The sequence below is a fragment of the Choloepus didactylus genome, chromosome X, assembly GCF_015220235.1.
Source record: "Choloepus didactylus isolate mChoDid1 chromosome X, mChoDid1.pri, whole genome shotgun sequence".
In the NCBI taxonomy this organism is placed as follows: Eukaryota; Metazoa; Chordata; class Mammalia; order Pilosa; family Megalonychidae; genus Choloepus; species Choloepus didactylus.
Window position 1 is genome coordinate 159,457,340 of NC_051334.1, and position 26,866 is coordinate 159,484,205.

The window sequence follows — 26,866 nt, forward strand, 5'->3', positions numbered from 1 at the left end:
AATCATAGCCCTTTCTAGCCACCACTCTCTTCTGCTGCCTCCATGTTGGTACCTAGGGCTAGAGATGGTTGCCCCGGTCCCCCCAGATTTCCAGGCAAATTGAATAAAACGGGGAAGCAGAGTACAGTGTAAACTCAGTTATCTGACATTCTATTAACTGGCACCTCAGCACAAGGAGAGCAGCAGTGGTAATTGGGGCTCACAATGATGGCCTGGAGGCCTCGCAAAATCCCAGTGTCCTCTGAATCATCAAAAGAGTGATTACATTACAGCCAGTCGCATTTTAGTGTTAAACACATTGTATTGTATTTGATTCCTTGGAAATTGGTGATCCCTGTGCGATCTCTATGGTGATTCCGTATTAACCAGAATATTAGATTAACTAGAACACTTCGTTCCCTGCCTGGTCCGCGTAATGGAAAGTTTGCAGGATATTTGCTGTCTTTAAAGGGTCTGTCGGACTTAAAGCTTTGGCCAAGGGTGGTTCTGCTTTCCTGGAATCATTTCTTTCTTCTGCTGACCTCGCTTGGGTTGGGATATTGACAAGTTCATAGCCATGCCCCAGGAGAAAGATGGTAGTGTCTCAGAGCTGCTTCTGTGGAAGGTGTCAGATCTCCTGCAGCGCTAAACCAGGCCAATTGAGGATTGCACTTGTGTTGTTAGCATAGTTGAAGGAAATAGTGGGGAGAGAAAATGGCCTCTTGGCAAGGTAACCTAGGAGGGCAGGAAAGGTGCCATTCAAACTGGAATGGTCAGCAGAGGAGGGTGAAGCACTGGCCCAGTGGTGAGGAACAGCTACAGGGGCAGGGGGTCGTGCCAGAGAGAAAGCTCCACCCTTGCACTCTTGGCAACTCCACAGGAGGCGGGGTCAATTGAAGGGAAGAGGGCCTGGCCGGGGCTCATTTGGGCGTGACCAAACAAGGCTGTGTCACAGGAAAGGGACTCCTTATCGCTTCACTTTTCCCGAGACTCTCCTTTTGTGATGATTCTGCTTGTCCAGGGTGGGTCGGTCAGTGAGATTGGTGGTGCCATGGAATGAGCAGGGGCTGGGACACGATGCCACTCTACCCTCCCTTCACCCTCTATTAAACCCCAATTTCCCCAAGAGCAGGGACCTTTGGCCCTTTCCTGCACCTCACACAATGCTTGGCACCTTGCAAGCACTAAGTAAGAGTTTGTGGAATGAATTTAAGTGACACGGTGACATGTTTGAGTAAGGGTGTGTGTTTTCAATTCTTTATAGTTGTACAAAGACTCTGTAAAGCACTTAGGGGAGAATTATCTCCTTTGATCCTCAAAACAGCCCCCATGAGATCAGGAAGGCACAGAGCAGTATCCCTGTTTTATAGGTGAGGAAACAGAAATGAGGGAACTTGCCCAAAGCATATAGCTAATAACTGGCAAATCTTGAACTTGAACCCAGGCCTTCAAACTCCTGGTCCAGAACACTTGCTTCTACACCATACTCTTTTTCCTTTGAAAGTGTACCTGACAGTCCTCTGTACATCCCATCCACAGGAAGTATCTGTAGCTCCTTTGCTGGTATGGCAGACAGTGACATGGGAAGCCAGGAAGTCTTCCCCACAGAGGAGGAAGAGGAGGTGACCCCCATGCCGGCTAAGCGTCGAAAGGTGAGAAAGACCCAACGGGACACCCAGTATCGCAGCCACCATGCCCAGGACAAGAGCCTCCTGAGCCAGGGCCGCAGGCACCTGTGGCGAGCCCGAGAAATGCCCTGGAGGACAGAGGCTGCCCGGCAAATGTGGGACACCAATGAGGAGGAGGAGGAAGATGAGGAGGAGGGCCTGGTGAAGAGGAAGAAACGGAGACGGCAGAAGAGCCGAAAATATCAGACTGGGGAGTACCTGACTGAGCAAGAAGAAGAGCAGCGGCGGAAAGGGAGAGCAGGTAAGGCTGGCCAGGGGGGTCTGCTGCCACCCCTTCCCCAATCCACAACCAGTTGGCTTCTGGGGACCCTCGGGCATCTCGGGTGTTCTCTGGAACCCACGTCTGTCTTTACACTAGCCCAAGCCTCTGGACCCATAGAAACCCGGTGCTATGATCTCCTGCTACCAGAGGGGGTCACTCAAACCCATCCCCAAAGTATTGGCTTTGGGTTGAGATTGAATGAGTTATAACTGCCCTACAGCTAAACTAAGGACATGAAGGCCTGAGCCCTCCAATTTCTTTTAAAAGTCTGAACCTTGGGCAAGGCCATGGTGACATCCTTGGCATGGGGCATCCTGTTACCAAGAAGTCCTCTGGTTGGCTTAAGGGAGTCAGGTCCTTTCGGAGGCCTGGTTTTCTCTCAAACCAACAGAATAATGTCACAAAGGAGTGTGCGCAACTTTGCTTTCTTAGTCGAAGCCACAAAGGTTATCAAGAGGCAGAGTGAAGCTTTGAGGTGACCTGAAGTGGCATTTTTGTTGGACCTGAGTTGGATAAGCAGGCAGCCCAAAGAGAAAAGCAGGCTTTCTTTGGCCATGTCAAATGCTATAATATGTAATCATAGAGGGGCACAGATGGTCACAAGAGGCTAATATCAGTACATTCCAGTAAGTACTGCTGAGGCCCAATCCTAGGGAGGATATCTAAATGAGCAAAAAGCACATCTCTGGGCATCATAAAAACACACACACATGCATACACACACACACACACACACACACACACACACACACACACACCCCTCACCTCTGCCCTTGAAGCACAAATGCTTGTTTTCTATAATGTATTCACCCAGAGCTACAGGTAAACATCTGCAGTCTCCTTTTTAGCAAAAACTAAATAACCATATATTGAGAGGGTAATAGATTCTGGGTTTATAAAATGCAAAAAAGATTTAATCTCATTTCTGGATCTGTCTAAATGGACATATACATATATATGTTACCTGACCCTACGCTCAAGAGCATAATGGATTTAATTTTGATCAACTACATGAGAGAGAATAGGGGCAAATGTCCCTTTCTTCTGCCAGAGCCATTATTTGTTGGTCAGGAAAGAGGCATGGGCCTCAGCCACTTGTGTTGGGTTGAAGAGGTACTTTTGCGTCATCTGATCTCTATGTGGTGGTGGTGGTGCTGGGGCTGGTTTCCTGGTTTAGAAGGTTCCTACAGAACTTATCAGCTCTTGGAACCAGAAGGAATTCAAGGTTGCCTGCTCTGGTTTTCCACCCAATGTGGAAATCTCCACAGTATTCTTGACAGGTAGCCTTTGCTCAAACACCTCTAGTAACATGGAGAACACCACTTATCAAAGCATCCTGTGTGATTTGGAGGCAGCTCTGGTTGTTGAAAAGTAGGCCATTCTCCCTCCATGTATATGGCTGAGGGTTTTGAGTTGAAGCAGTTGGCTTTGGTTTGTGGTTTGATCATCTTCCAGTTCTGAAGATGCTGTTTTCACATAGGAATTGCCTGGCGAGCATCTGTCTTCTCAGAAAGCTCCAATTCCTCCTATGACTGTCTATCTTTCCTATAGAGAATCAGGCAAAGGCTGAACTAGACAGGTCACTTTATTCCTGTCTGAGCCTCATGTCCTTTCCTGTCTTCCTTCTTGACTTGTAAAGGTGATAGGAAGAGCAATTTCCACTCACATACCTCCTAACCCCACTCTCTGTTCCTTTCCACACTGCTATAAAACACTTGCTCTTCTTTGTTGAATTAACTCCAGAGCCTGGGTAGATGGGGTAGGGGGCATGTTTCTTTTTCTGTGGCATAGAAAGCTCTAATATGGCTTCCCCATATTTCCTGAGGTCCTCACAAGGCATGTTTCTGTTCCTTCCTCTTTTGCCTCAGCCCAAACTTGATGCATCAAAAGCCCTGTTTTAGAATTTTCTGGCTGGGAGCACCATTATAGATCATCTACCACAATAGTTCTCAGACAGGTTGTGGGGACCCTCTAGTGGGTTGGGGTTAGAGAGAAAGGAATGGTATTACAGCTGGTCCTCTAAGAGCTGTGCATAACCTATAGCCAATTCTTTTTACTGTAATGATGATTTTGTACATCTGAATCTGCCCTTGGAAAAATGTCACACATGAGAGCTTGTGTCAAGGTCAGGGAGGCTGTCTGAGGACTCTTGGATCTGGCTCAACTTCCTCATTCCACAAATTGGAGAAACTGAGGGAGGCAGTAGTCATTCACTTCCCAGATGTGCTGTATTGTGTGTGTGTGTGTTTGCCATGTGCTGCTAGGCATGGTGTTTAGTTCTGTGGAGAACAATAAAGAAGACATAGGTATGTCCCCTACTTAAACAGCTGTCTCTTGAAGAATACAATAATGATGTCCTACTCTTTATAGCACTTTATGAAGGGCTTTTGCATATATTACCTCATTTAATTCTCATACCAGCCCTATGATATGGATTATATTCTCCCCATTTTACAGATATGGAAACTGAGGCTCAGAGAGATTGACTTGCCTCTGGTCAGTCACATGGTTAGTGGCCAAGCCAGTAATCCATGTAATAATCTATCCCTCCTACGTATGGGGTTTAGGACAGACCCGATGGGATAAGGCACTTGATAATGGATTTCACAGCAGGCCTTTTTGAATTAGAATGTGCTTTGTTCAGTGAACTGTGGCTAGAGTTATAGATGCTGCCAGGTGTGTTCCAGTGACACCAGTGACTTGATTCCCAATTGCGGAAGGCAGCAGGTTTCTGCCATTGATCACCAGTCAAGTAGACACATGGCACCTTCTAGTTGCAGGGAGTTTCTCTTGGCTTTGCTCTTTATGTCGTCAGAGGGTGGCAAACAGGGCAGTCAGGTAAGTAGAGCCGAGGCTATGAAGGAAGCATTCTGCCATTTACTCCCCACCCCAATAAACTTCACACTTTACTTCAGCAGAGTTGCTAAATTTGTTTTCATATTAGAGTGGAGAAGGAGACAAAGGGGATGGAGGAAAACCTGAAAAGAAGGTTCTGATTTGCCCTGTGCTGTGGGAAAATCCTTTTAATAATCTTGGGAACAAGCAGTTGGGCTGCCCCCTGCTGGCAGGGCTGGGAGTTGACTCCTGCTTGTAGAGGAACAACTTGAGTGCCCATTCAAGCAGCATTTAGCATAGTACTCAGCACTGCAGTAGATGCTGATAGGTAATAGCTGTACAACATTGCACAGAAATTCTAATCCCCAAAGTCCTCTGATTCATCTTAGAGGAAGCTGAGAGGAAGGCTTATGCTTCTGTGTGTTCCACGTCTCTGACATCCATTCTTTCCTGTTTCTTGCCTTCAGATTTAAAGGCCCGTAAGCAGAAGACTTCCTCCCAAAATTTGGAGCACCGCCTCAGAAACAGGAGCCTTCTCTTGCCCAACAAAGCCCAGGGGATCTTGGATTCACCAAATGGTTTCCTCCCACATAACCTGGAGGAGCCACCCTGCCTTGAAACTCCAGAAAAGCCATCAGGAAAGCGCAAGTGCAAGACCAAGCACTTGGCAAACCTCTCAGAAGAGGCAAAGGTGGGCGGCCAGCATGGGGAGTTGTGGGGGAGGGGAGTGGGCTAGAGGAGGCCGACTTTCCACCAAGCTACTCAGTCAGTAATCCTCTGATGGAGAGAGTGAGTGGGTGGAGAGGAGCAAATTAAGCCATATTTATTAAAGCATTTTAAAACAGTCCTAGAAGCATTGGGGGAATTGGAAGAATGGGAACTAAAGTTATTGTTAACCATAAGCATTAACCATAGTGTTTGGTCCAAGATGGCTTTTCTCTACAGTCCTTGGGTCTCCTTTGGGTTGAGGATGGATTAAAGAATATGGCAGGATGTCAGCCTGAATAGCTTGTTAACATCCAATTATGAAGCTTTTGTCAGGGCTTAACTCAATGGAAACCAATCACAGAGCTTTCTGAGTCAGTCAAGGTAGAAAACAACTTACAGAAGCTAGGATGCTGATGCCCAGAAAAAGGTTGCTTGAGCGTGAGGCTTAAGGAATCCCTCTCGGGCCTGCTTTGAAGCTACCCTTCCCACCTCCGCTCCCCAGTGTGTGTGTTTCTCTTGGGAGCATAGGCGTGACTAAGTGAGCATTCACCAATCAGTGGCCAAGCAAGAGTTCCTAGAACCTTGGTTCCAAATAAACTTCTCTTTGGGGTCTGATGTTCATGGTGTTGGATTCCACATTTGTACCTTTAGGAAAAACCCACAGTCCTTGTCCCGGATGTGCTTTCCATTTGCGGGAAGTGAAGGACCAGGTTCAAATGTCTGCCCATAATGTCTACTTGTTATTGGCAACTAGAAAAACAAAAAGTCCAGCTCCAGAGCAGGGATCCCCAAGTGGCACTGACAAAAGATGGGAGACTGCAGGTGCTTGTCTCTCCCTCCTTTCCCCTCCTCCTTCTGGAATCTAGTTCCAGTTAAGACAAGGTACTCAAGTCTGTTTCCTCATCTTTAAAAATAGAGATGGTACTCCTTGCCCTTTCTATCTCACAAGGGTGCTTGGGGGAACAAAGGAGGCAGTGTATGTGAAAGGCTTTGATGACTGTAAAGTGCTCTCAGAGGGTTGCTGTGCATCCTTGTGCTTCAGGAGGAGGCAAGAATAAGGGAGCAGAGGCACAGAGTGGCAAGTAGCAGTGTCCATTCCCTCTGACCCCTGGAGTGGGATTGCTGCCTTTCACTGGGAGAAAAACAGGGCGACAGGGGGAAGAGCTGGGAACTTTGGTCTGTGCTAAGTGCTCTGTCTACATGATCGCTCTTAATTCCCATGCCAAGAGAAGTGAGGTGGGCACCATTCTTTGCCTCATTTTATGCTGAGGAAATTGAGGCTTGGGCAGGTGAAGGGACTGGTGCGAAGCTACTCAGTGGTCACGAATGACAGAGCCGGGCTGTAAGTCAGTCCTATCTACCTCTGAAGCCCAGGCTCTTTTCCATATGTCTCTCAGACTCTGAATGGGTGGCTTTTGTCTGTATCCTGGAGACACTGGTTGGGGAGGGGGCGCAGTTGGACAGGGAAATGCTGCAATTCTGAGCAGCTCTGGCAAAAGGTGGTAGTCCCAGGCCCCTGCCTGCCCCCTCCCCCTCCCTCCTCCCGCTCCTCCCCAGACACTCAGATGGCCCCATCCCACACGAAGGTGACCAGCCGCCTGACATTCAGCAGCACACTCTGGTGATTCTGTCTGGTTATTCTGCCTGGCAGTGTGTCTGCTGAAATGTTCCTCCCAGAGAGGTTTTGTCCCTTCACAGGGCCTCTCTTTCTCCCTCCCGCCTTTCTTTCTCTCCCAGTCACCACCACCTGCTCCTGTTGCCCCCATGGCATGGTGCTTTGTAGTGGGAAGCAAGGCAGGGGGAGGGCGGGGGAAGCTCCTGCTGCACTAAAGCTGGAGCATTGGCCAAAGGTTCCTTCCCACAGGGGCTCAGAGCTAGGGTGGGTAAGAGAAGGAGGGGTGGGGTCATCCCACAGTTGTTCTTGCTCCTCCTCTTCTCAGGCAGCCTCTCTCACTGCTCTGGTAGCACTGGCCCCCAGAAAGAGAGTCATCCTTTGGCTCTTGGTTTGGCATAGCTGAAACTGGGATACTTTACCCAGCATCCTTTCCAGTACAGCCATTATATACCTCTCTCCTCCTGGAAATAAAGCAGCATTATACACTCAGCTGGTACCTTCCTGTTAGGGATTGTACCTCTCTGCCTTTTGGGGATGGGGACTGGCAGCGTCTTCTCATTGTCTTGGGATTTACCAGAGGAAGCAAATGCCCTGGAACCTCAGCCTTTCTCTGCCATTCCTTTCCTGGCTTCATGTCTTTCTAAGCAACTTCTCAGGTTATGCAGGGCCCTGCACACGACTGGCTTGAATCAAGTCCACAAGTATTCATTGCAGTATTGTGCCCAGCTCTGAGTTAAGTGGTGTGAGGAACAAAAAAGATGATAATATGATCCGTGCCCCACCAAGGAGCTTAAAAACTAGCAGGGGTGGCAAGACTCACCTGTGCAACAAGAAAGGAAAGAAATTGAGAAAGGGAGTCATTGAGCATCAGATGATGATTCAGACTAGGTGATCGGGGTGGGGGTGGGGCGCAGAGAAGGAGGGCAGTGGGGAGCAGAGTATTATAGAATGTTGAAGAAGCTGCAGGATCTAAAGTGAGATCTTGGTGCTCTAGAAGGATTTGGATAAGTGGGATGTATTAGTTGTCCTTTGTTATGTAACAAATCACCCTAAAACTTCTAGGCTTAAAACAATAACAAACATGTATTGTCTCATACTGTTTTCCAGGGGCAGCAGCTTAGCTGAGTGGGTCTGGCTTAGGATCTCTCATGAAGTTGCAGTCAGGATGTCAGCCAGGGCTACGTTCATCTGAAAGCTTGACTGGGGCTGGAGGGTCTGCTTCCAAGGTGGCTCCCTCACATGACTGGCAAGTTGACACTGGTCATTGGCAGGAGCCCTCCTTTCCTTGCCTCATGGACCTCTCCGAAGGGCTGCTTGGGTGTCCTTATGACATGGCAGCTGGCTTCCCCCAGAGCGAGTGATCCAAAAGAGAACAAGGCAGAAGTCTTTTAGGACCTAGCCTTGGAAGTCTTATGCTGTCATTTCTGCAATCTCCTGTTGGTTATACAAGTCAGTCCTGTCCAATGTAGGAGGAACTGCTACAAGAGCATGAATATCAGGAGGTGGGGCTGGCTCATCAGGGGCCAGTTTGGAGGTTGGCTACCACAGTCCACCCTCTGGCCTCTGAATATTCATGTCCCTCCCACAATCAAGGTATAGCGACTCCTTCCAAGACCCTCTCCAAATCTCATCCAATTACAGCCATCAGCTGAGCATTTAGAATCTCATTTATCTAAATTGGGTCCAGGTGCAGATGTGACTCCTTGGGTCTGGTTCCTTGAATAAAGCTCATGATGTGAATACCTCTGAACTAGAGAGACAAGATGCTGTCCCCATCTACCCAATATACTATGGTGGGACAGGCATAGGAACCTGCTGTAAGCATTCCAGTTCAAAATAGGGGTGGGGTGGCAGGGGAAAACCACACAGGGGTCCCTCACAAGGAAAGAATTCTTAACTTTTCCTGAGCACCTACCCTGTGCATTGTTCTAGACTCTTTCTACTTGATTATCTCAAAGACCCTCAAGGAAGGATGTGAGACTTAGAGAGACTGTGCCTTGCCCCAAGTATTATAGCTAGTGGATGGTAGAGGCAGGATGCAAACCCAAGTCTGTCTGATTCCTGAGCCTAAGCTCTTTCCACCACCCTAGGTGGGACTGAGTATGTTCTGGGGACATGGTGTGATAAAAGATGAGAAAAGCCTGGTTGAGGGTTTGAGGTGGGGGTAAGTAGTTGCAATAAGAGTGCAGGCTTTAGAAGTTGGGCTCTGGCTTGGGTAGTCAATGATAGCTGTCTCCCTCTGCTTCTCTTTACTCTCAGAGTTTGCTTCAGCTTATTTATAGACATTACTTGTAAAAACCTCAATGAATTGGGATTGATGCAGGTAAAAAAGGCATGCAGAGTGTCTGGGGGAAGCTGGGATGACTCCTCAATCTCTGATTTCCAGTCCCTTGCACATTCCTTGGTTTAAGGGGTTGAGGATTTGAGCCTCTTGGCATCTCCCCACTGGGTGAGAATGGATGGGAACCTGTGCCAATCCTGGAAATATTCTAGATGGCTAGTGATTGGCCTGGCATCTAGCTTCAAACCTGACAGTGGTCTAGGCCATTTGGGATATTGTCAGCAGAACACAAGATGGACAAAGATAAGGTGAGATGGCCTTGGTAGCTGGGGGGAGTGGCCATTTTGGGGTATGTTGCCTGACCTAACCCAGTACTGCATTTCTGCTTTCCAGGGCAAAGGTCGTTGGAGCCAGCAGAAGACACGATCTCCCAAATCTCCCACCTCAGTGAAGCCCACAGAACCATGTACACCCTCTAAGTCCCGAAGTGCTGGCCCAGAGGAGGCCTTGGAGTCACCTACGGCCAGGCAGATCCCACCAGAGGCGCGACGGCTCATAGTGAACAAAAATGCTGGCGAGACCCTCCTGCAGCGGGCAGCCCGTCTTGGCTATAAGGTGAGGGGCCTCCCCAACCCCGGGATGCCATTGGCCTGAACATCTGCAGAGAAACTTCCCTCTGTTGGCTCTTTTGTGGTCTGGGCAGGGCTTTGTTGAAGGCTTGAGTCTGGGCTGCCCTCCTCTGCCCAGATTGTCTCTGGGGCTACCTTTCCCTTTCCCCAGTTGGTGTGTGGGAATGCAAGCTCAAGAAGGTCAATTTATGATGAATGTAATTGAAATGGTAACTCAATATCATCCAGTACATTCCTAGGCCAGAAATGGGATTTTGGGATTTTCATGTTGTATTCAGTTTCTCTGTGTGGTGGCTCCCCATCTCCAAGAGGATCAAGGGGTACTTGTTGCTACATCTTCATCACCTCCTCCAGCTTCCCCTCATTTCGACTTCCTGTAGAGCTAACCTCACTGCTTCCTACTTCCCTATGAATTGGAAAGCAAGGAAGGAAGCCAGGATTTATCGAGCACCTCCTTTGATTACTTAATGTCATTTAACCTTCACAGTAAGCAGGTGGAGGTAGGTTTTATTATCCTCATTTTACAGATGAGAGAATTAGGGCTTAGCAATGTTAAGTGATTTGTCTAAGATCTAATGCATAACTAATACATACATATATACATATTCATAAACACATATACATATATACAGACATATGCATATATATACAACCCCAAATATATACACACCTATACATATAATGTCTGAATTTAAACCAAGGTTTTTTTGTTTCCCAAGTACCAGGCCAGGTGTAGAAGACTGACTCATTTACTGTAACTAAATTATAATGTTGGACACATTGGTTGCTTCCCATTTATTTTATTTATTTTTTTTTTATGTACTCTCATGAACATGTATCTTTTCCCACCACACTGATTATTTCCTCAGAATTTGCTCCCAGTAGTGGAGTTGCTGAGTTACAGGGTATGCCCTTGCCCCTTTTTTCTTTAAGGCTTTTGATGCGTATACCTAGTTCATTCAGAGTCAGCCCCATTCCCAGCCAGGTCAGCCGGCACAGGAGGCTGACCTGACAGTGTCTTGCCATCAGTCCAGCCATCTTTAAGGAGCATCTACTGTGGTGGGTACCAGGATAATTGCCAAGGGAGACCTGGAGAAAAAAAAAATCAATGCCCATTCCCTGCTCTTTTCCTTTCAAAACCAGCAAATGTGAAGCCATGGGAGAACCAAACAGGACACGGCTAGAGCATTTAGAGTGGCCTGTCAGAGGAGGGAGGGAAGAGTAGTAGAAGAGGGCTCTGGGGAAGGGCAGCATAACCGTCTCTGTATCAGGAGGGCAGCACACCCAACACATGCACAAGTGCAGATGCTCTAGCAAGCCACCCTTCGAGCTGACACTCAGAATGGCCGAGTTCCCCATCTCACCAGTGCCTGGGAGAGGGCTGATGACCGTGCACTGGTGGAATGCGTTAGTTTAAAAGCCAGGCAGCTGGTAGCTTTTGCCAGCCTGGCTACCTCCCCCATTCCCCTCAGCTTATTCTCTAGCTCCATCCCAGACTAGTTAAGTGTGCTTCTAGGCCCCGGAGTCCCACCTTTGGTCCTGTTGTCTCAGCCCAGGGAAGTTAATCATTAATGAAGAATGACTGACTGTACTGGATGGTACTTGGAACAATCCAGATTTGAGAGGAGGGCTGGAACTTACTACCCTGGAATGAATGTTGGTCCTCCTGCATCCAGGGATAGTGCTTGAAACAGTGCTTTCTTCCTTGTTCTCAAATTGTCACCAGGGACTGTGCTCTGTCTCCACAGCCACCCCACCATATGTCTCATTTCCCTAGTCTGGGCCTTTGAACTGGAGGGCCTGAAGTCAAGATCTTAGAGTTTGGGTGGGCAGGTGAGCCTCTCCGGAGGACCTCGCCCAACAGCTGAAACCCAGATGAGGGTTCTTAGTCATAGGAAGGCATCCCTACTGCCAAGGAAACAGCTCCAAACAGAGGCCCTGGCGGTGGCTGTTAGGACAGACTTCGTTTACAAAAGATTTCAAGGTTGCTTGTGAGTCCCCAGTATAAAGGCCAGGTTCTAAGACTCCTTTGGTTGGACATTTGAGGAGCTTCGAATCTAACTGTGGCGATTTCAAGAATCAGACCTGTCTTTGGTGATGGAGCCCCTGTCCCTGTCCCCACAGGATGTTGTTCTCTACTGCCTCCAGAAGGACAGTGAGGATGTGAATCACCGTGACAACGCTGGCTACACTGCCCTGCATGAAGCGTGCTCCCGGGGCTGGACTGACATCTTGAATATCCTGCTTGAGCACGGGGCCAATGTGAACTGCAGTGCACAGGACGGCACGAGGCAAGGAGGCTGCACCTCCCCCGAGCCCCACTCTCATCCCCATCTCAGCCCCTCACTCTCAAAAGCACTAGCCCTGGCCTGGATCTTTGTGACCCACCAGGCTGCAAGTTGCAGAGAGGCCTTGTCAGAAGGTGTTTTGGAAAGGCTTCTATAGACCAAAGAGAGAACCAGTTTGGGGCAGAGGGTGATGAGGTCCCAGATGGATAGTCTATATATTGGTTACTAACGGGAAGCTGGGGTTATCTAGGGATCATCCTATCATTCACAGCTGTCATCAGGGAAGACCGCTCAGGCTTCCCTCCAACCATCCTGAAGGTGCACCTGTCTCAGTCAGGATGCGAGACTGGGATGACATTTCAGATTTGACCTTTTTTTAAAAAAAATCTGCAGTGTCTTAAAGAAATTGTACCCATTCTCCTCTGCACTATCAGGGGGCCTACTTACTGTACAAAATAGAGATATGAGCTGCATACCCAGTAGGGGGACCTGGGCCAAAGCATGCTCTGCTTGGGCACCCCATGGTGTGTGGAGCTGCTTTGCTCATCCCTGCTCCTGGGTGGGCAACTGGTTCCTTCATTTCTTACCCTAGCATCTACTTTAACTTTCTTCTCTGAGATCCATTCACCCCTGAACTGTAGGACTACCAGTGGAGCCACACTATTCCCTAGGGATTGTTCCAAGGTGTGGGCAGGGGATACATGAGAGAGAGAGAGAGAGAGAGAGAGAGAGGGAGAGAGAGAGAGAGAGAGAGAGAGAGAGAGGGAGAGAGAGAGAAGAAAGGGAGGACCAAGGGGCACGAAGAGAGGAGAAGGGGGTGGGGAAATGGTAGTGGGGAGGAGTGTAGGCCAGAAGTAGTTGTCCTGGGGTCACCCTGGGGTCATCTCATTTTCCCTGAGGCCTAGACATCCCAGTTCCCACTCGGGCCTGGTCAGCCTCACCCCGTATCATCCCCACAGGCCAGTTCATGACGCGGTGGTCAATGACAACCTGGAGACCATGTGGCTCTTGCTGTCCTATGGGGCCGATCCCACACTGGCCACCTACTCGGGACAGACAGCCATGAAGCTGGCCAGCAGTGACACCATGAAGCGCTTTCTTAGTGGTAAGCCTGGCCCACACTTGATGCTGTCCTCCTTGGGGCTGGCCTCTGATCCTGATCTTATGGGAAGGAGATACGCTCAGTCTCCCTTCATCTCAAACATTTTCCATGAGGGGTGCCTGACCTCTTCACCTGCTTTCCCTTATGCTCCGTAGAAATCTCTGTATACTTGAAAATGACCCAAAGTCCACTTCCTCTTATCTCCTGGCTGTGAGTGTCCACATTGTCTCCTTCCTCTTTGGTGTCCTGGTAACCAATGGACACCTGTTTCATAGCCAAAGATCTGGGGTAGGCCTCCTGTGGAACAGCAGTCCCTCTAATCAATTTAATTTGGGGCAATAATGTGTCAACCTGTGCTTTGAATGAGATGTCAGTTGCAAAGAAGTGACACTTAGCATTTTGCTTTTGTTTTTGTACTTTCTCCTTGTTTGTGATCACAGTGAAACCCTTGGGACCCCTCCTGAAGCTTTATTCCTCACAGCCCTTGCCTGTGGTAACTGTGATGTTCCCTCTGCATCCCAGTTTCCCTCTTCTTTCCACTCCTTTCTCTTCTTTCCTCACCTGCCCCCTCTGGAAAAAGTGGTGTTCAGGCCCGTGGCTAAGGCCATAAGCCAACATGCATTTCTTTTCTCATTAGTGGATACCAGCTATTTGTCTGCAGTTAGAGAGCTCTACCGAGTTGGGCAGGGGCGGGAGAGGGAAGAGGGGGATTCTAGCTTTGGGCATGCTCAGTCGGAATCTCCTCAGACTTGACCTCGGACTAAAGGAATCCCGCCTCCTATGTGACATCACTGCTTGGCCTTGCACTAGCAGTTATTTCTTCATTCTGCCTGAGTAAAGGAGCAGCTGGGAGTTGTATTTCTGATTCTCATTGGAGCTGCAACGTCTGTGGTAGAAATTCTCTAGAACTGAGAGCCATCAGGACCAGGGATTTACCCAAGACCACGCCCTCCCCGCACCTGGGCTTTGGCCCCACTTAATCCCAAACGTGCATCCCCTCCAACCCCCTCGTACACACGCACACAAACCCCCACCAGAGATAGAGTTCTGGGCTCCCAACCAGGGGCTCATTTGTTTATCCAACAAAGGTTAGCAAAGTAGCTGGTGATGGAGAAAGAAACAGAGAAACTAAAGGTTCTGAATGGAAGAACTAGGTAGGGAGCAGTGCCTTCATACTAATGCAAGCTAGGAGAGGGTGATGGGAGGTCCTGCTCAGCCAGCTGCCATCCAGATCAAGCCAACTAAGCCCTGGAGTCACTGTGGACAGGCCTCAGGCCCTCACAACCTGAGCCTACTTCTCCCTAGCTGAGGGAAGGAGGCCTGCCCCACCCCCCCATCTCTAGGTACCCTGGCCCCTGTCCTTGAGGGCTAGAGCAGCTTTGGGATGCTTGTTGAGTCATTTGTCCTGGACCAGGGATTACTATTTTCCCCTTTAGCCAAACTGTCATCTGAGGTCAGGGCTCAGTCTCCCTTTATGACCTCCCATTCTCTCTCTTACATACATACACATGTTGCTGTCTCTAGCCGAATTGATTCCCGGTAAAACCTGGCACAAATGAATATCCAGAGCATCGCAATATGACAAAGACACCACACTTTGTAAAAATCGTCTAGTCCAAGTGCCTTTATTGGCTAGAGACTGCCACCCTGAGGTCTTGGGGCTCTGTGGGTCCAAATAAAGCTATCTCTGACCACCTCATACAAATGAACTCTTTTCTACCCCACCCCCTACTCTAAAATCCCAAAGGAGATTGACTGTTGAAACTGTTTTTCAGTAGTTAACAAAAAATTAGAAATGTACACTTTTTTTCCTTTGTTCTCCTCATGTTTGTCAACTCATCCCAACTACTAGCCAGCCTTTTGTTTTGTTTTGTTTTTATTGAGGTGAAATTTGTAGAGCAGAAAATTAACCATTTAAAGGTAAGCAATTCTGTACTGGCCAGCCTTTTTTTTTTTAACTCAGTTTTATTGAGATATATTCACACATCATGCAAACCATCTGAAGTGTCCAACTACTGCTGGCCAGCCTTTTGATGCCTCCTTAAACTTAACCTGTTCCAGTTTGCTAATGCTGCCAGAATGCAAACCACCAGAAATGGATTGGCTTTTATAAAAGGGGGTTTATTTGGTTTCACAGTTGCAGTTTTAAGGCCATAGGTGTCCAAGGTAATGCATCAACAGTCAGGTACCTTCACTGGAGGATGGCCAATGGCATCCGGAAAACCTCTGTTAGCTGGGAAGGCACGTGGCCAGCGTCTGCTCCAAGTTCTGGTTTCAAAATGGCTTTCTCCCAGGATGTTCCTCTCTAGGCTTCAGCTCCTCAAAAATGTCACTCTTAGTTGCTCTTGGGGTGTTTGTCCTCCCTTAGCTTCTCTGGAGCAAAAGTCTGCTTTAAACAGCTGTCTTCAAACTGTCTCTGTAAGCTGAAGCTCCTCTCTCAGTTCCAGTGCATTCTTCAAAGTGTCCCTCTTGGCTGTAGCAAGCTTGCTCCTTCTGTCTGAGCTTATATAGTGCTCCAGTAAGCTAATCAAGGCCCATGCTGAATGGGTGGGGCCACTCCTCCATGGAAGTTATCCAATCAGAGTTATCACCCACAGTTGGGTGGGGCACATCTTCATGGAAACACGCAATCAAAGAATTACAATCTAATCAACACTGATACATTTGCCCACACAAGATTACATCAAAGATAGTGGCATTTTGGGGGACATAATACTTTCAAGCCGGCACATCTGTGTCAGAGATTAAAGAGAAGACCATTCTTAATTCTGGCACTTCCTAGCTCTTTCCAGGCTGAACAGCATTCAAATCTTGACACTGTTTCTCAACTCTATGGGCTTGGAGCTGTAGCTTAATAATGGGGGCCAGAACCAGAAAGGACTGTTATAAACTAGGCCACCTCTTTTCCATGCAAATATCAAGTGTTAGGGAGAGGTGCTTGTAGCAAGCCTGGATGTAGGCCCTTGGCCCAACACTACAGTGAAGCAGGCAAGCTCTGGGGAGAGGGAAATATGGACCCAAAGGCTGTTTTTTGAGGATGGAGGGATAGTACGCAGAGGCTTTTTTTTTGACAAATTGAGGTGAAATTCACATAACGTAAGTTAACTATTTTAAGGTGAACAATTCAGTGGCATTTAGTACATTCACAATGTGCCACTGTTAGGGGCTCTTTTTCATTGTCACTGTTTTGCCTGTTTTCTAAATTTATTTTGAATTTATTAAAAATTTTTTTTACTGCAGAAACATATATACAACATAACATTTCCCTTTTAAACACCTTCGGGTATACGATTTAGTGGTGTTTCTTACATTCAAATATTGGGCTACGCTCACCACCATCTATTACCAGAGCTTTTCCATCACCCCAAATAGAAGCTACCCATTAAGTAACAACTCCCAATTTCCCACCCCCACCCCCACCTCTGGTATCCTGTAATCTTCTTCCAGTCTCTGTGAATATGCATATTTATTTCATGTGAGATCACACAGTATCAGGGGCCTTTTTTTTCTTTTTTAATGCAATTTTATTGAGATATATTCACACACCATATAATCCATCCAAAATATACAATCAGTGGCTCACAGTATCATCACATCGTTGTGCATTACTTCAATCAGGGGCCTTTTTGATGTCTTGAAGCTAGTATTTCCCTCTTTTTAACCCCTGCTCTGCACCCACTCCCACTCCCAAATCTCAGAGAACCAATGGGTACAGTAGCATAGTGGCTGTACGGAGCAATGATTGAGGATGGAAGTTGGGGAGTCATTTCCCTCCACCACCCCACCTCCCCAACCCCTACACCTAAATACATTTGCGTGGGCTTCTGGATTTTTTTTCAACCTCGCCTGTTTGGCTGAGTTATTTAAAAAGCTTTCTGCTTTTCACCCCCAAGCATTTGCCTAACCAGACTCTCTATAGATCAATTGTCTTCATCTTACCCTAGTGGAGATCCCACTGGGCAGAAAATGAAGGTGAATCCCTGTAGGGTGCAGAGGGCTCCATTTTCTGCAGGCAGGAAAGGTGAGTGAGCTCACCAGCCTTGTGCCTTCGTGTAGAGGTTCCCTCACTTTGTGCAAGGACCCTGTTCTGGAACACTTGTCAGGGAATCAAATCCTTTTTTAAATATACAAAGGGATGTCACTATTACAGATATTACAGTGAATCCTTTTGTCAAACAAAAGATGCCAGCCATTCATCTGAATTGTAAATATGGATATTCTTATGTGGGGTTTGCTGGAAGTGAGAGGCCCATTTCTCCTGAGACCAGTCACAGCACTCATTCATTCATTCATTCATTCATCCATTCATCCATTCAGTCACCAAACATTGATGGAGCACTTGTTATGTTTTAGGTGCTGTGCTGTGTACAGAAGACCAGACAATAAACTTTCTATCTCTTCGACTTGGCGCACCAAGCCACCCAAACCCTCCACCCAAACCCTCAGAAAGGCCTTTGGAAGGCCTCCCCCTTGGGCTAAAATTACATGCAGGCATGTGACTGATTTACCTTTGACCCTTTAAAGAAAAAAAGCAATATCCAAGCTAACCAAAGGGAAACAGACTCGTTTTTCCTCCTCTGTCAGAAAGAATGTGGGGGTGGGGAGAGAGCCATTGCCATTTGGTTTGGGGCATCAGTGGAAGTATCAGGACTGTTTTCCCTGCCCCTGATGAAAGGGTTAGCAATTTACCACTGGAGGTCACTGAATCACAGGTTTTTGTTTTTCCTGCCAAGACCTCTACCATATGACTCCATGTTGAAGACGGCTTGTTTTTTGTTTTTTTTTTTTTCCTGTCATTTCTCAAGTCCCTCAGCTGGTGATTTAGTTGGAGGAGATGGGGAGGGGTATGATGGGAACCTGGGAAATAGGGGAACTGGTTGCTGGGGCAGCGCTCATGTTGGGGTAGAGAGACTCTTCCCTCACAGTGAGTCCCAGAGAGTACTTTTGAAGGAAAGGGTAAGAATAAAACGTCGGAGGGAGGAGGAAAGAAGGAAAAGGAAAGTCAGTCTTCGTCCTGATCATATATGAACGTCTACGCCGGACGTTCAAAGCTACAACATTTAGCAAACCTTGGGGCTCTGTGTGTGCCCATTCATGAGCCTGTTCTGACTTCAGAGGCTCTGCTCCTGCTTATTAACTTGTGGAGGTCTCAGGAAGACACTTTCACCTGCAAAACAACAAGGAGTTGCAATCAGTGAAGGGAATTAGAGGAATGTGCCGGGGGCTCTGCAGGCAGTTCCTAGAGCACAGCCCCAGGAATGTGGTGAGCTAGGGCTGTTCTAATGGAATCCTCATGTAACCTCTCAGGGACAGTAGTCATTTGAATGCATGTGTTTCAGCATGTCGGCTAAGCAGGCACATTACTTTATAGTCTCATATTGGAGCAGTTCCTCCCTTTCTTCCTTAATTCCTTCTCTCCTTCCTTCCTTCCATCCATGCTTCTTTAATTCCTTCTTTCCTTCCTTCCTTAATTTGTTCATTCCTTCCTTCCTTCTGTTCCTTCTGTCCTTCTTTCCTTTCTGTCCTTCCTTCCTTCTTTCCCTCCTTCCTTAATTACTTCTTCCATTCTTTTCTTCCTTAATTATTTTTTTCCTTCCCCCTTCCTTCCTTCTTTCCTTCCTTTCTTTTCTTCCTTATTTCATTCTTTTCTTCCATAATTAATTCTTCCCTTCCATCCTTCCTTCATTCCATCCATCCATCCACTCACCCATCCTTCCTTCCTTCCTTCCCCATGTATTTCTTAAACTCTTGCTGTGTGCCAGGCACTGAGCTTAAATGCTGGGGAGAGAATGAAGAGCAAAACAGGCATCATCCCTGCTTTTTTGGAACTTGTAATCTCATTTTTTTATCTCCCATGATACCTAGCACAGGTACAGCATAGACCCTGTGCATTGACAAACGTCTCTGGAAGAAACTACTTCCAACTCTCAAGTGGCACAGATTCCAGGAGCACACATAAGCTGGCAGCCATGACCTTAGAGGAGATGCTATTTTTTTTCATGGATCTTTTGCACAAAAGATCTAATGTACCGGAGTAAAAGTTTTCCACTCTGGTTTCTCAGCTATTACTTTGAAAGCTTCTCTGTTGCTACCTTTTCCTACTAGGACAAACCCTTCATCTCCTAAAAGTTGCTGGAAAATTAGTTATTTCAGTAGCTCAAAACAGCTGATCGGTGTTCTTGTTGATGGGATGTACGACCCAACAGGAGGGCATATTGGGGTAGACAGTGCTTCCCATTGGGGGAAACTCACTCTGCTCTTTTAAGAGTGGCTGCCAGCCTCCTCCTGGGATTTGGTTTTCAGTGGGCATCCTCATCTCACCTGTGCCCTTTGGACTCTCTTGTCCTGTTGCCCAGGTGTCACTTCAGGGCTGGTGGCAAGCATACACAGCTAAGTCAGCTTGCCAGTTGTGCTAGCCATTTTGGCAGTCACCGGACCATGCACCACATATGACACATTTGTCATGAAAACCAGTGGACCTGCTTTGTGTCCATGTGGAGTGTTCTGGTTTGCTAATGCTGCCGGAATGCAAAACACCAGAAATGGATTGGCTTTTATAAAAGGGGGTTTATTTGGTTGCACAGTTACAGTCTTAAAGCCATAAAGTGTCCAAGGTAACACATCAACAATTGGGTACCTTCACTGGAGGATGGCCAATGGCGTCCAGAAAACCTCTGTTAGCTGGGAAGGCATGTGGCTGGCGTCTGCTCCAAGTTCTGGTTTCAAAATGGCTTTCTCCCAGGACGTTCCTCCCTAGGCTTCAGCTCCTCAAAAATGTCGCTCTTAGTTTCTCTTGAGGCATTTGTCCTCTCTTAGTTTCTCCAGAGCAAGGGTCTGCTTTCAACGGCCATCTTCAAACTGTCTCTCATCTGCAGCTACTCTCTCAGCTTCCATGCGTTCTTCAAAGTGTCCCTCTTGGCTGTAGCAAGTTTGCTCCTTCTGTCTGAGCATATATAGTGCTCCAGTAAACTCATCAAGGCCCATGCTGAATGGGCGGGGCCACACCTCCACAGAAACTATCCAGTCAGAGTCATCACCCGCAGTTGGGTGGGGCACATCACCATGGAAACACTCAAAGAATTACAGTCTAATCAACACTGATACGTCTGCCCATACAAGATTACATCAAAGATAATGGCCATATCCCCAAAGTGTAGATGGGTGGAGGCATGGGGCAAATCTAGGAGCCCATATACCCATTGGGTAGAGAGGTGGAAGTTATGGTCTGGCTCAGAGCCCATATACATGTGGTGTTGATAAGTGGAGACTGGTGGCCAGCTTGGAGCTCATATACCTGTGGTATAGACAGGTGGAGGCTGGGGCCAGGCTCAGAGCCCAGATCCCCAGAGTATAGACAGTTGGAGGCTGGACCTGGCTCGGAGCCCATCTCCACAGAGTGTACATGTGTGGAGGCTGGGGCCCAGCTAGGAGCCCATAATTCTGTACTCTAGATGGGTGGATGCTGGGGCCCAGCATTGCACCCATATAACTGTGGGAGAGATGTGTGGAGGCTCATGACCGGCTTGGAGCCCATATACCCACAATGTAGATAGGTGGATGCTGGGCTCCATCTTAAGAGCCCATATCCCCACAGTGTAGATGGTTGGAGGTGTGGGGCCTTGCTTGGAGCCCATATACTTGTGGTGTAGAAAGGTGGAGGCCAGATCCTTGCTTGGAACCCACATATCTGTGGGATACACAGGTGGAGGCTGGGGGATAGCTTGTAACCCATATAACTATGGGGTAAATGGGTGGAAACTGGGTCCCAGCACAGAGCCCATATGACCACAGTGTATATGAGTGGAGGCATGGCGCCTAGCTTGGAGTCCATATACCTGTGGGACATATACCTGTGGGACATATATTCAAACCAGCACATTCCACCCCCTGGACCCCAAAATGACATGATCTTTCCATATACAAAATACATTCATTCAACAGCAATATCACAGAAACATAAATCATTTCAGTAACAATAGTTAGTACAAGATCCCATCAAAATCAGTTACAGGCATGGTCTGTCCAAAAGCATAATTCTCCTCTAGCTATGGACCTGTGAAATTTAGAGCAAGTTATGTACTGCCAATATACAAAGGAGGGACAGTCGTAGAATAAACATTCCCATTGCCGTAAGGAGAAACTGAAAGGAAAACAGGGTTAACAGAACCAAAACGGTTCCTAAAACCCCCAGGACAAACTCCATTAGATTTCAAAGTCTGAGAATCATTTACAGAACAACGTTGCATCCTTGGGGCTTGAGAGAGCAGGAGTCTAACCCTTCCTAAGGGCCTTTGTGGCAGCCCTTTTCTTTCCAAATGCTAGGGTGAGTGCTGCAACATATCCACACATTGGGGAAACCACCTTCTCAGCCCCACCCTCCTCAAACATTGGGGCAGCACCTGGATTCTCTTCCATCTCTGGGGCACACGCTCAACCCCTTCAGAACAGTGGGGTAGCGGCCAGGCTCTCCCAAGAGGGGAAATGATTCCATTAAATGATACTTAGCCAGGAAACAGGGAGACTAAGGGATGACTTGATGTCTGTCCTCAGTTCAAGCAAGCAAAAGGGTTTAATTTTTTTTTTATTGTGGCAAAATACACATAACATTGACCATTACAGCCATTTTTAAGTATAGAGTTGAGTGGCATTAAGTACATTCACAATGTTGTACAGCTATCACCACTGTCTAGTTCCAGAACTTTTTCATCACCCCAAACAGAAACCCCGTACCCATTAAGCAGCCATTCCTCACTCCTGCCTCCTCCCAGCCACTGGCAGCCACTCAACTAATCTGCATTCTGACTCTATGGATTTGTCTATCTGGACATTTAATCTAAATGGAATCATACGCTATTTGCCCTTTTGAATCTGGCTTCTTTCAATTAGCATAATCTTTTCCAGGTTCATCCACGTTGTAGTGTGTATAATCAATCATTCCTTTTTTTAAAAAAAATTATATATTTTATATTTTAATCACATATTTTATGGCATACCATTCATAGCATATCATTAAAGGAAACATAGATTACAAAATAGGATAAATAATATCCCAGTTTTATAAAAATATGCACATATTTTTATAAAGCACATTTATAATATGTAAAGAAATAGAGGAAAAAAGACTGGGATGATAGACACTAAAATGTAAACACAAATTATCACTGGATGGTAGAATTTGGGGTTAATTTTATTTTCTTCTTCATGCTTCTATTTAAAATTTTTTTTTACTTTTAAGCAATTTTATTGAGATATATTCACATATCATACAATCCATCCAAAGTGTATAGTCAGTGGTTCACTGTATCATCACGTAGTTGTGCATTTGTCACCACAATCACTCCTTTTAATGGCTGAATAATATTCTGTTGTATGGCTACGCCACATTTGGCTTAGCCATTCATCCACTGATGGACATATGGGTTGTTTCCACCTTTTGGCTATTGTGACTAGTGCTGCTGTGAACACTGGTGTCCTGTTTTCAATTCTCTTGAGTATATACCTAGGAGTAGAAACAGGTGGTTTTTATGAGGATAAACCTAGCCATTTCCCCCATATTTTCCAGAGGCAAACAGAAGGGAATATACTTACTTATCTTACTTTAAATTGGAGAGATCGTGGTTGGATATGTGAGCAGTGCCAGCATGGAATTAAAATCCTGGGAGAGGTGCAGGATTCTGCTTGCAGACTAACTCCTTAGACCATTTAAAACAGGGTTCTCAAACCTAAATGCCCTTGAAGTCCATCACGTAAAAGAGCAGAGGTAGGCTGGGTGGATGGGCACTGGTATGTTGGAGAGAGTGCATGTCCCGCCTCTTCCTCAAGTCAACTGCTGTCTAGTAGGAATGTGGACACAATGTTGCCCTTTTGGACGTTCTCAAGAAAAGCTGGAAATCTGGATTTTTATATGCCATCTCCCCATTTTAAAATGTTGGAAGTCCACTAAACCTTTTGGTTTTAAAACATTGGGCCAGACCTCAAGTGGTCAGTGGGCTGTGTGTGGCTCCTGGCAGCTGGTTTGCCACCTGCAATTGAGAGCAGGAAGCAAATTGCTCTCCAGTAGCTCCCCGCCCCTCTTGTGGTCCTTCCCTTCTCCCATTCTCTTTGGCCCATATGCATGTACTTGGCTTCTGGATTCCTTCTCCAGCCTACCCTCCTTGTCTCACTGCCTTCTCTTCCCTCATCAGATCACCTGTCGGATCTCCAGGGCCGGGCAGAAGGTGATCCTGGAGTATCCTGGGACTTTTACAGCAGTTCTGTATTGGGTAAGCTTTAAGTGGATTTCCCCCCACCCTTGTCTATGGCTCAGAGTTGTGGGTTTGGATTGGGGTTGCCCTGATTCTTCTCAAAGGCAGAAGTGAGCCTGTGGAGTTATCCTTCCCCCATCTGTTAGTAGCTTACAAACCTTTTCAGCCAAAGCCCCAGCCCACACTTCCCCCAGACCCAGAATTCATTTCCCTAAACCAGGAAATGTAACGCCAAATTGGACAAAGCCACCCCTCATTAGCCCACTCCCATTCCCCACCCTGGGCACTTTTTTTCAATTCTCTCTTCCCAGGGCCCTTTCTTCTCCCTTTCTTTGTCTTAACTCTGCCCAAAGCCCCTATCAGCATCATCATCTCTTCCGGTATTGCCCACCCTAAAGAAGGCCCCAGCCTCTCATTTGGCAGCTACCGTTTCCTCCCTACTCTGGCCCACAATGCACACGCAGGTTTTGAGATAGCTGCTGTCTCCTGAGTCCTTGGCCCTCTGGCCCACACTTCCCTTTCTTGGAAGATAAGCATGTCTTCATCTATGGTGGTTGTCTGCCATTTGCCCATTGGGCCAGAGCCCCCCCTCCACGAAGCCTGAGGGAAGCTGGAGAAGGAGAAGGTTGGGATGGAATGAAACATGCCACCTCCAGACATGTGGCTGGGAAAGGGAACCATCTGAGACCCCTCTGGGCTTCTAGGGATCCCAGCACACAGTGGGGCAGTTGATGAAGGCTTTAGCAAATGAAGGGCAAGCCTCTGTATCTAGCCCTTGACTGCTGACAGTGTCTTCAGTCTTCCGTTTTCAACAGCTGAGCAGCTCATCCTTCACCATCACCTGGCTTTTTCCAGTTGAGGAGGAAGGAATATAATGACTCGCTGTCCACAAAATCCCTTTTTTTCAGAACCAGGACTTTCATGTGCCATCTCAAAGCTGTGAGCCAAGGGATCAGCGCACCTTGGCCCTGGCCCAGTTTGTTGTCTCCTAATCACCAAACTTCATGCCCCTTCCACTTGTCAAAGCATTTCTTTTCTTCAGTCTTATACAGGGAGCTAAGTCCTAATTCCCTATGTGCTGCCCTTGCAGAGGAAAAAGACAGATTTGCCTGTGACCTCCTACGTAATCCTCCTGGGAACTCTGATCAAGAAGGAGAAGATGTGGAAGAGGATGATTTCATGTTTGAACTCTCAGACAAGCCTCTTCTCCCTTGCTACAACCTCCAAGTGTCAGTGTCCCGTGGGTAAGTGTCTGAGTTATCTACGGGGACTGAGCACAGGGATCCTGGCAACCCCTGGCCCACCTCCCTGGGCAGGGTGGGATTCTCCAGGAGGAAGCTGAAGACCTGGAGATGGAGCACTGGAGCGTAGGAAAGCTAATGTAGGACAAAGGCCAGCCTGACTTTCCAGCCCAGATTAGTTAGGTTCTTAATAGAGGCTGTGGGCTCTAGGTCCCTCAACTGGATGGATTTCCTGAACCAAAACCAAGATTCACTCCCTGGAGGTTTTCTGTGCTGTTCCTGGGTATAAGAGATGATCTGGGAGATATTTAGGCTGGCGAACTATTGGAATCTCTGGAACGCTTTTGTGGTTTCTGGGGACAGCCAGACAGAATATTTGAAACTGAGATTCTTAGAAAAGCGGGACATATGGTTGCCATAGCTGTGTGGTCACTAGGGTCCTTAAGTAATCTACAGCCTGGTTTCTTGTAGCCTTAATGTTGGAAAGATGATGGCGTCAATGCTGTCATCTCAGATTACTGTGTGTGTTATAACAGGGATCACCCATTTTCAGAGACCAGAGTATACCTGACACTTAACATTACACTGAACCCAATCAAATCTGTATTTGATGATTCAGAAGGGGGTTCAGCAGCTGGCAGGCCATGGTTCTTGTTGGTTTTCGCTGGACTGTGGATGCATGGAAGTGCTGGTTAAGAGAATGTCTGGACGGAAGGTCCTTTTATTTGTTCTTAGCCTGTGTCATCAAGTATTTGCTTCTTAGCAGTTATCTTCGCATATTTCAAATACCTGCACAGACAAGTTTAAGGACGATTTTTCTTTGATACCTATTTTAAAAATATCAGACCCTCTTGAAAGAAAGGTGAAATGGCAGAAAGTAAGTGCACGTGATAGGGGAGGAAGATGGATTGGGAAACCTTTAGGGTGAGACCTTCAGTTTACAACTCTAACCACAGTTTCTTTGCATTCCCCCACCCACCCACCCCAAGGCCTGATAAGAATAAAAATAGCCTATATGATGACACTAGTAGGGATCAACTTTCAGGGGCTTTTGGTCCTTATTCTTCTGGGCATAAGCTGATTCCTGGAGGGCGGGGGAGGGCCTCTGGGATATAGTATTGCACAGTTAATTAATTCCTCCAAAGTATTCAGCACCTCCTTCTCTGAAACAGGATCTTGGGCCCCAGCGGAAAAAGTACCAGGGCAGTCTGCTTTAGGTGTGGACAACACGGGGCAACCTCTTGCTGAGAGGCAGGCAGCTTTTCAATGTTTTCACTGAGAGCTCGGTTCTGGCAAAGCTGGTTTTCCTGACAATCCAGCCTCAAGAGCTTATTCTGGATCTGCCCGTCCCCACAGCTGCAGCATGATGTGGAAATTTCTGTTCTTTGAGAAGTGGGGGTGGGGTGGGGTGTAGACTGATGACTCTGTGGCCATGTGGGGTTCAGAAGTGCCTTCTGAATCATCAAAGCAAGATTGAGTTCTGATCACCATGGAGTGTTCATGTTCCAAGGTTGTTTTTTTTTTTCTATTCTTTGAAAGTGGTCGTTCCAGTGTATGGGATCTGTGGCCCCTTTCTCTTAATACAAAACACTCCATACCTGGATCAAGTGAGATGACAAGAGTTTGCTGTCATTTGAAAGAAATGTTGCATTTTAGGGATAAGGATTATGGGTCTGGGTACAAATTTTAGGTGCTGTACAGAACATTCAATTCCACCATCTCTTAAGCATCTGTGCCTGGTCAAACCCTGATGACCAGAACACAGCTCTGGCCTTCAAAGAAGCCACTGTCGAGTGGAGGAGACAAACAAGCATACAATAAACTAATAAAAGACAAAATATCCTAAGTAGATTTATTTTGAAAGTAATACATGCTTATTGTGAAAAACTCAAACAGTTCAGGAGGGTGTTAAGTGTGAAATAAAAGTCCTGCTTCACTCCAAACCCCCATTCCTAACATCACAGAGAGAACCTCAGTTAAAGTTTCCTATGTGT

General features: G+C 47.1%; 1 protein-coding gene across 1 annotated transcript in view; it reads left to right on the forward strand.

The window, feature by feature from the left end:
* Positions 1-26,866, forward strand: part of BCORL1 (BCL6 corepressor like 1) — a 65,445-nt gene that overhangs the window by 36,757 nt on the left and 1,822 nt on the right. The window contains 7 exon segments of the mRNA XM_037821773.1: positions 1,519-1,908; positions 5,232-5,455; positions 9,762-9,983; positions 12,122-12,288; positions 13,245-13,390; positions 23,572-23,649; positions 24,722-24,875. Of these exon segments, the coding sequence (XP_037677701.1) occupies positions 1,519-1,908; positions 5,232-5,455; positions 9,762-9,983; positions 12,122-12,288; positions 13,245-13,390; positions 23,572-23,649; positions 24,722-24,875 (1,381 nt within the window).